This window comes from Anabrus simplex, chromosome 1, assembly GCF_040414725.1.
Source record: "Anabrus simplex isolate iqAnaSimp1 chromosome 1, ASM4041472v1, whole genome shotgun sequence".
NCBI lineage: Eukaryota > Metazoa > Arthropoda > Insecta > Orthoptera > Tettigoniidae > Anabrus > Anabrus simplex.
Genome location: NC_090265.1, coordinates 248,852,153 through 248,862,361, shown reverse-complemented (window position 1 = coordinate 248,862,361; position 10,209 = coordinate 248,852,153). Strand labels below are relative to the sequence as shown.

The 10,209-nt window shown below is 38.4% G+C and overlaps 1 protein-coding gene across 1 annotated transcript in view; it reads right to left on the bottom strand.

The window, feature by feature from the left end:
* Positions 1 to 612: 612 nt before the first annotated feature.
* Positions 613 to 10,209, bottom strand: part of jus (julius seizure) — a 181,559-nt gene continuing 171,962 nt past the window's right edge. Inside the window, exons 10-11 of the mRNA XM_068225791.1 lie at positions 8,930 to 9,120; positions 613 to 3,544 (exon numbers count right to left, since the gene is read on the bottom strand). Of these exons, the coding sequence (XP_068081892.1) occupies positions 3,390 to 3,544; positions 8,930 to 9,120 (346 nt within the window). The 3' untranslated portion in view covers positions 613 to 3,389. The remainder of the gene's footprint in view (positions 3,545 to 8,929; positions 9,121 to 10,209) is intronic.

Below are 10,209 nucleotides of genomic sequence, written 5' to 3'. Positions count from 1 at the left end.
AGGATTAGCGTATTGGTCCAAGTTGATGTATAAATCTTCCATTATATTGAGCAATGGGCCTGTGGGGTTGATATTTAAAACTTCCATGTCATTCTCGATATTGGTGAATTTATGCTTGTGTTCCTCAACATGTTGCCCTATGGATGAAAAGTGATTATATTTAGTGGCGTAGATGTGTTCGTTGTATCGGATAGAAAAACATCTGGCTGTGCGCCCGATGTAGCTAGCTCCGTAGTCGTTGCATTTTTTGCGGTATACTCCTGAGTGGCTGCCTTACACAACACTAAATCGGTCAATGAAAATAGCAAATACAGCATAGCTGACGATATATCCAGTCTTCAAAGGTTTCAATCTCCTTTTCAGAAGCTTTAATCAATGTCCAAGATTCAACTCTGCATAAAATCGCAGGGAGTATGTAGCATTTAAACATTCCGTTTTTTCAAATCGAGTATTAGGTCTCTACAACAGAGCAAATGCCTCATATTTTTAATGGTGGATGTGAAATGATTTTTTGGAAAGGGGTACTTTTGAGGAACTTTGATATAATTTACAATTAGCATAAACACTTTTACAAGAACTTCAGGAAATAATAACATAATGCACTTTTGTTGGACAGAATTTTTATTAAAAGTAAGTAAGGTGATACATTGTATATACTGTACAAACAACGACAGTACCTGTGTATTTTAAGTATAAGAAAGACTACAAAGTCTTGTATTCTAGAGACAAGTTATGTAAGTGGGCATTCAAGAACAGTTTTCCAAGTTGTGCAATATTCAGCATTCCTGTTTTTCAGCTGGCAAGAAAAAAAGGCTCCTCTGGCACCTAACCTAATCTAGACAAATGTTGTAGAAAAAGACTTCTGGCTATAGTGGTATCATCACTTACTTCTTCATCACTTAAGCGGATAAGTAGAAAAAACAAGCTCGCTAGAAAGTCCTTTATTCTTGAACGAGCAGAAATGCTTTCATAAAGTTAAGAGTAAAAAAATTGCATTCACATGATTATTTAAAAAAAATCATTTCATTGAAGTTAAAACTAAAGACACATAGTGCAAGAGTACCAACTCTCCTTCTTTAATGAACAGAACTTGAATCTCTTCCCCGAAGATTCAAGATCAGCATTAAATTTTTACTTTTAGTTTTTCAGCATATTTTCATTAGAAATATACAGAAAGCACGCTATAAACTACATAGTTCACTTATTTCCTAATGTATATTTATATAAATAAGATCACTTCTATGAATAGTACTATAAATTACTATAGTAGTCTCCTATTAACTATGAGTCTGAGAAGTGACTACAGTATTACTTTCCTTAAATAGATATATTTTCACAGTAGAGCTTTAGTTTCCTTTGAGCAGCGATGACAGTATTTAGATAGACAAAAAGGTATTCTTCATGTGTCACTATGTCATAATACGTCCCCTTACATATTATTTTCTATTATTTCTAGTTTTCAAACACCAAAATAAATATGAAGGGGGTAAATATGGTGTAGTGACACATGTTTTTAGCTTGACAGAAATACCAATCAGAAAACCTTCCCCTAATTTTCTGATTGTTTGATGTCAAGAGCATATAGTTACACCACTATCAAACAAGATGATTAAATGCATATTTGCTAAGTGCTCATGAATTACTATCATCTAAAGGGTGACAAACTATTTCCTATGAGGTGGTATTGTTTTGTAATGAGACAGGATGATTTTCAAAATTGATCTAATTTTGAATGAAAGAGATATGAGGGTCCATTTTGTAATTTAGTTACCTGTACTCCAGTTACTAAGTAGATCTTTAGCTTGCCTTGTTTATCTTTCCTTTTTCTTTCAAATGATACACTATATCTAACTTCCCCTATTTTGGATAGATTGTTTTTCAAATTTGTCATGAAAAATTTCTACACTATGATAAAAAATTGTGCTATGAATAAGTCTGCATTCTAAAGCTATTTTTGGGTTTAGTGCACTGTAGTCTATTGACCTAATATGTTCATAAATTAATTTCAATATTCATTTTTTTAAAGTATTTATGCTTTGTAAAGAATTTGAGATAAAGTGAGAATAGGCACAAATGTAGAGATTGTGTTGCTTAGTTGATGGTGTCTAGTCTTCAAAGATAATTGAGTGCAAGGTTTAGCATGAAATGTAAGGTTAATAAAGAATTACTTCATTATAGAGGTAGAAATCTAAATTATGTACATCTCTAGAAATAATGAAAAAACTTAAGCATCTTTTTATTCTATACTAAACCTTAAGCTTAATGGTCTTTATTCTTATGAAAGCATTGGAGTAGTGTTTGGTGCAGTAGTATAACTAATAGGTAAGTATATGCTTCTAGATTACATTTTTACAATGTTAAATATTTCTATTAAAAAGATAAAATAAATATTCAACTCAAACATTTGAGTAATTAACATTTTCTATTGAATATTTACTAATGTTATGTAAGATGATTCAAGAATTTCGATGTTTATTTAATGCAATGAATAATTCCATTGGTGTCGGATGTCCTATGCAAGATATTGTTCGTCACCTCTCATATGATTTTTTTTGTATGATTATTGTAAGCATTGCTGGCACACTTCACATACAGTATAATTTGACATGCACTGGTTCGCCCAATTATTATCAATTGTTGAATATTATGTAATATGACTGGCATTTAATTTACAATGTCATAAAGCAGATCCTTATGCATAGCCTGTATATATATATATAGCAAAATTTTTCAACAAGCAAAGGAACCACACAATTATCAACAATTTCAATAAAAGCTATTTTTTAAATATATTTTATTTTTTAACGCAACTGCTGCTCTCTTTAAGAATAAATACCACACATTGTTTTACACACAATTCCATGAGGGACTCTCATATAATTTCCATCTCCTGTACCATAGACTGGTCCCAATTAAAACTCACTCTATGTTTTTCGGCTGTACGTATGAGACAAACTAAATTTGAAATTTTAGAACTCAGAGCTCAGAAATAATGTTTAGAAACGGAATCCTAAAATACTGACTGCCAGAGTAAATTTAATTGCATATTGAATGGAATCAACATGAATAATTTGTTAGCTTACAAATAAAATACATATTTAGATATAATTAGAAGAAAATTAATCTTTTTTACCCCAGGTTTAGTTGTATGTTATTCATTATTTGTCTACCTTGTTCATTTATGAACAAAATAATGAACTTTTTACAACTAAGCAAATATAATTATAAGAATCTGAGAAAAACAGATAAATTAGTACAATGTAGAAAACGAACTTACAATACATTAAACAAAATTGAATACAGAGAAAGGAAAGTAATGTATTCATAGATTAAAATAATTAATAAATTCGTAGAAATTCCATTATTATACAGTAACTTACAGTTATTCCTTACACTTTAGGATCCTGTACTTCCACGGTGACGTTCTCAAGCACTGGGGCGCCCGTATTATGGGCAATATTGTTGGCTGCTGGCTTTGTGGGAGATTTGGGTGATTTTGTTGAGGTCACAGAGGGACTGCTACTGCCACGGCTACGTCTAGATCCTGAAATTCAATTGTAACATTTATTATTGAAGCAGGTGTAATGGCTAGCATTATTCCTATACTAGTGGGGGAGCTGTCTAAGCGAAGCCTGGCGGATAATCTGGAAGGACGGGAGATTTGATTCTCTGTTAGGAAGTCGAAAAAAAATTAGGAACGATATTTCCTTGCTGGTTTGAGAACCGTTGGTCGAAAAAAATCACCATCATAATACTGGACAAGCAAGATTCCTGATCACTAGATTGCATGCCAAAAGCCTGGATTCATTTTCAAACCTCTCCACTGTGCTCATATGGCGCTGTTGGCGGTAATTCGCCATCGGATAGCGACGTTAAGTCTTCAGCAGAGCCATTGGTATTACTTGACAGGAGTAGGCTATGTGCCAACACCGGATTTCGCAACTCTCTCTACCTCAATTTCATCATAAGGACTAAGATGTAGTCATCACAAACACATACACTTGCACAGTGTTCTTTGCTTCTGAGGCAAAGAGTAACTAATTCCTTCACCTAGGATGGTGTGCATGTATAAATGAAGATCGCAAACTTCCCATCACCACGGCCAATGAACTCATATCAAAATGCCTGGGCATTAGAACTCATATATTTCAAATTCTGGAGAGGCACAAGACGATGAGGTCCACTAAGCCCCCACCAAAAATGAGAATCGTGTTAGGGTAAAGGTGATAAAGCATAGAGATAACCACTCTATCCCCCTTAGTATCTATATACAGATTAGTACAAACCTATGCCTTCCAGTACACCAAGGGCTTCCAAAACCTGTACGGGGATGACTTCTTTTTTACTTTTATACTGACAGGAACCTTTGAACCTAGCCTTCTTGATTCTGTTCTGTGGCATCAGTAAGAGAGAGCGAGAGCTTATGGAGGGGCTATGCAACAGTTGACACTTAAATTAATGGCGCGTGGCCTCCGGAGAGGCCTGGTGCAGGTCTTTCGAGCTGACGCCGTATAGGCAATCTGCGCGTCTAGGAGGATGGGGTCCTACTTTTGAGATGAATTCTAATCATGGAAAAAGGCATACACACCCAGCCCCGGAGTCAGCGAAATTAACCAATGAAGGTTAAAATCCCTGACTCGACCGGGAATCGAACCCGGGAAGCCCTGGACCTAAGGTCAGCATGCTAATCATTTAGCCATTGAGCCGGACGGCACTTTCACTGAAAGGCTTGGTGGTGATTTCTTGGTAAATGTGTGTTGTTCTTTTGAGTATGAAACTCATAGCACCATTAACAAAAAATTTTGTGCTGGAACAAATACCACTTGTCCTCAATTGCATTAGATAAAAATATCTTACTATTGCATATTTGTGAGTGGTAGGCTGAAAAGGAACAAAAATTAGAAAATGAGCCCGTGTCCTCAGTTTTGGCTCGATAAAATTATCATGAGATTTAATGAAGAGGGATAGGAAGGAGGAAATAGATTTAACAACAGTAATATAATGTAATGCCTTGGCTGGCAAAACCTAGTGTTTACAGTGCACTATGTCTTCTGGTATGGGCTAGAACAAATTTGTTACTTTCATTGACCTGTGTCAGTCTCATCCTTGGCTTTGACAATACGAAAGTGACCGAGGTATGAACGATGCTAGTAATGCAATTCCTTATGCAGCCAGTCCTTGTTGTAAATGATGTGAAAATGTTGCTCATAGGGTCAGTTGGTGCAGGCATTTCAGTGGGCTTGGCAGGCTGAGATGTAAACGCAACTTCTGGCTCAGTGAGGAAAGCAACGGGAAAGTACATTACTCCTAGTACGCCTCTTCAGTGATGCCTGGGGCACATATGACTGGTGTTCGTGGAGCTGTTGAGGATCCAACCAGCCTCCCGGCTGAGCACTCGACATACAATATGATATAGATTTGAAGTGATACTTAAATCAGACGAGGCTTGGACTTAACTAAATAGATGCAATTTTAGACCAATATACTGAATGGGCATAAATTCACATACGGTAATTGTCCTTCAATATCATATTTTAAATACTAGTTTGTTTTAAAGCCATTTCATTTAAAAAGTATCTCATTGTACAGTGTTTTATAAATATCGCGATTTGAGAAACATACCACGTATCTGAGAATATTCTTCCTTTTCCTTAAGACTGGTCACGCCTCCTAGCCGCATATGGGTATACGGTCCATCAGAACAATTTTCTTTGTGTTTTTTCTTAAATATTTTATATTGTAGAAGTGCGTAAAGTAGTGACAATATTGGTAGAACACAATATTTAATGAACTAACAAGTACAACTGCATTCTTCTTCTTCTTAAGCCGTCGTCTTCAAACTGAGGTAGACGATCCACACGGCCAGCTCCGATCTTGACGTTGCTGCCATGCCATGTGGATTTATTGGAATATCTCTCAGGATCTTTAATGCAGTGGTTTCCCGTTGCCTTCTGCATCCTAATGCCGTTGACCAAGCTGGTTCCGCCGCCTTTGGGAACAATTTCTTGTCCCCAGGACAATAGAGTGCCCTTACCCATACCCGCTCATGCACTCTCAAAGAGACTGTTGGCACTTGGTATAGGGGATCTCCTTATACCGGGAGATAATCGGTCCCTTCATTCGTTAGCCGCCTGCATATAAAATGTTACTTTTATATGCAGTCGTTGCCCCCCTCTCTACCGCGGGGAGGTGAATGTCAGGATTTCACCGTCATTGAAACAAGGACCAAATGGCATTTCCTTGTTTCTCTGGTTCCTTAATTGTTGTCACCCGCAAAGTCTATTACCTTTTACCAAATGTCGGGAAGCCGTCGGGGACCGTCGGCAAGGCGTTCTCTGTTGATGACAGCGACGGACCACCTACTGCGCTGAGTAAAGACGCCACGTCAGGAAGTCGGCGGCCTCGGAGGGGTTCCTTCAACTTTGGAAACAGACCGAAGTCACTAGGACTCATGTGTGGTGGGTACAGAGGGTGTTCTAAGACCTCTCAATGCTCAATTCTGATCCGCACGAGACACCTTGATTCATCGTGCAACCGTCCTATACGGTAATGCATTCCCGCCACAGTCTTCACGTAATCTTAGCGACATTCCGATGCATTTTTGCCACGGACAACCTCGAATTTCATCCAAGAACGCTGATCACCTTCGAAAACATGCCTTGGAACGGTGAAATTGACACTCTTCACTTCAACACCACACAGTTATGACACTCCCAACTGGATGCTCGTCTGATGCATACTACATATCGACAACAACACCACCTGACCGCTCCAATATCCTATTTGTGCATGCACGATCTTCTGCGAGTGTCCGGACTACGGTTTTGCAACTCTCGTATGTTGTGTTATCATTAAATAATACTTCGACAGCTTAATTCTGAAACGTCGTATGACCCAATGCCCTTCCTGTCCATTATATATCGTCGCTTCACCGGTAATACGTTGTATCCCATAATACTCTTCCTATCCATTATTCTCCTTAAGATTGGTCCCAGCCACATATGGATACGCAGCCCATCAGAACAATGTCCGTTCTGGTCGTTTTCCTATGCCGACGAGTAAACGAAAATGAACCTTACATGCATTGTGCACTAGGAGTGCGTAAATACGTATTGCAAACGTACATTCCTACAGTACGGTACAGTAAGGTTCATTTTCCTTTACACATGGGCATAGGAAAATGAACACAACGGACATTGTTCTGATGGGCTGCATATCCATACGTGGCTGGGAGGCGTGACCAGTCTTAAGGAGAATAATTGATAGGAAGAGCTTTGTGGAATACAACGTTTTACCGGTGGAGCGACGATATCTTAAGACTCGTCACGCCTCCCAGACACACATAGACATGCAGCCCATCACAACAATTTTCCTTGAGTTCATTTTCCTATAGGTGTGTGTAAAGGAAAATGAACCATCAATACATTGTACTGTAGGCGTGTTTAAATTCGCTTGCAAACAACATCCCTACAATGCGGTACGGTAAGGTCTATTTTCCTCTACATATTAGGACAGGTTAATGAACACAACGAAAATTATACTGATGGACTTCATATAAATATGTGACTGGGAGGCGTCGCCACTCTTAAGGAATATAATTGATAGGAGGAGCAATGGGACTTACGAGGTTTTAGAAGTAAGCCATCGATTTATAACGCTGTTTTAAAGCCTTCAAATAATGCACTGAAGAAGCTCTTAAAATACGACAAAATATGTACACATTGAAATAAACATGAGCCTGCGTGGCTCAGGCGGCAGAGCGTCGGCCTCCCAACGCTGGCTTCCGTGGTTCAAATCCCGGTCACTCCATGTGAGGTTTGTGCAGGACGAAGCGGAGGCGGGACAGGTTTTTCTCCGGGTACTCCGGTTGTCCCTGTCATCTTTCATTCCAGCAACACTCTCCAGTATCGTTTCATTTCATCTGTCAGTCATTAATCGTTGCCCCAGAGGAGTGCGACTGGCCTGGGCAGCCGGCACAATTCCTATCCTCGCCGCAAGATGAGGGCTTCATTCATTCCATCACTGACCCGGTCAATTATTGGAGAACAGGTTGCAGTCTTTTGTATTAAACAGGGAACAAATAGCAATCATTGACTGTCTGATCGAATGTCCGATTTATTTTAAAGAAAAGCCTGTTATTATGTAAGAATTCTTCTGAGACAGAGCTAACGGTATTTTTCCAGACATTTGAAGTGCCTTATATAAGTTGTCCAAGACTCACATCCATCAGTAAGTTTTGGTGTCACTATCGTATTGCCATAGCAAAAATCAAGGTTGTCGAAGACCCTTTTAAGGAGACAAACTAGGATCTCTCTATCGCATTTGAGGCGATATTGTTTTTCCAGTGTCTATCAGGAGCTGATTGGCCAGGTATGGAAACCGTTCAATGCTATGCCGGCTGTCGCTATTGAACGAGGTGGATGATTATGCCTAGTTAGAGTTTGGCTGGTGGATAAAGAACTTGAGTTTAACAAAGCTTTTACTAAATTCTAAGACAGTACTGATATATGCTTGGTTAAATGCATGCAAAATAATTTGCTAGTCATTCTGAATTGGCTGGAACAACATTGTCGTTTGTTAATCAGAGTTCGACAAGAGAAGCTGAAGTTTATTTGGTCTTAGTTTGCGATCTACAAAGAAGAAAAAATCTCTTCGTTACACTATTTACACACCGAGAAGAAGTCCTTCTTGGGTTACGGAGTTGAAGGATTTCACAAGATATATAAATGACTGGTAACTATCATTATAAAGAAATCATACTGTGAGTCTACATCACTCCTTTAACAAAACAATTAATTGTATTTGTTCTAGTTTGTGTCCTAACACTTGATTGATAGTGAAGTTTCCTTAATTCAACAATGGACTCTGATGGGAATTAAGTTGACTCTGTACCTTACATTAACCTGAGTTCAGATCTTGTGTAACTTACCGACGGACTGTGATGGAGACTGTGGTCTTAAGGATGCCATGCTCGGTTGTCGACTGGGTGCCCTCATGCTCGCCCGACTTCCTCGTCGTTCTCCAGCACTGTGCAGCAACTTACTATCTCGTAGCAAGGAGACGTTCATCAGACGAGGGTTTGGGGTGTTAAATATGGTGCGATTTTCCCGCCATCTTGCCCTGTGTACATTATCAATGACTTATTACAATATAAGGCTGTAATTACAATTGCTTTGTAAGATGGTATTTGGTCGATGTTTTTAAATACAGCGTAAGACATTATAAGAGAACAGAGATATTCAATTACTTTTTATTTTCCTAAGAGCTCTTTCTAATTATTTGTTAGTATTATTCCGTGTAATTTTATCATCATTATGTCATGGACATCGTTCAATAACTAGTGGTTACTTTCAAGAAACATGAAAATAATCTCTTCCAAAAGTAATATATCGTCCCTGTTCTGCCAAAACGGCGAATGTTACAATGCTCTTCCTATCCATTATTTCCCTTAAGACTGGTCACGCCTTCCAGCCACATATGGATATGCATTCCATCAGAACAATTTTCGTTGAGTTCATTTTCCTATGAGCGTGTGTAAAGGAAAATGAGCCTTAAATACAGCACACTCTAGGAGTGGGTAAATGCCATGCAAACATACATTCCTTCAGTATGGTACAGTAAAGTTCATTTTCCTTTACACACGCGCATAGGAAACTGAATTCAATGAAAATTGTTCTTATGGATTGCATATCAATATATGGCTTAAAGGCGTGACCAGTCTTAAGGGATATAATTCATAGGAAGAGCATTGTAACATTCGCCGTTTTGGCAGAACAGGGATGATATCAAGTTCATTTCAGTGGGCTCTTTATGTTACTTACAGACATACGTCTGCAGTGTTGTGTGTGTACTTTTTGTTTCAAGTAAGCTGACAAGGGAATGCGGGATTACCTGTAGTGTAAAACTTCGGCAGTGTACCGTTATGTATTGTAACAGCACCTGTGTACTGCTATGTTATTGATTGTTTCGGGATGGAAATTGTCGGGGAAAGGGGGGGGGGGAGTTCAAAGCCCGGCTGGCCATTTTTTCTTTTATGATCGCCTGATAATTATGCATTTTCAGGGCATGTTTTGGTATGAAATAGGCATGAAGAAGATTCCTTCATAAGGTTATCCTGGAGTAAACTTCATCTCTGTTCTGCGCATTCCTGGGGAGGAATAGATCTTGGAATCATAGATGAGCTAAAAGACCATGTTAAATTAAATGTAC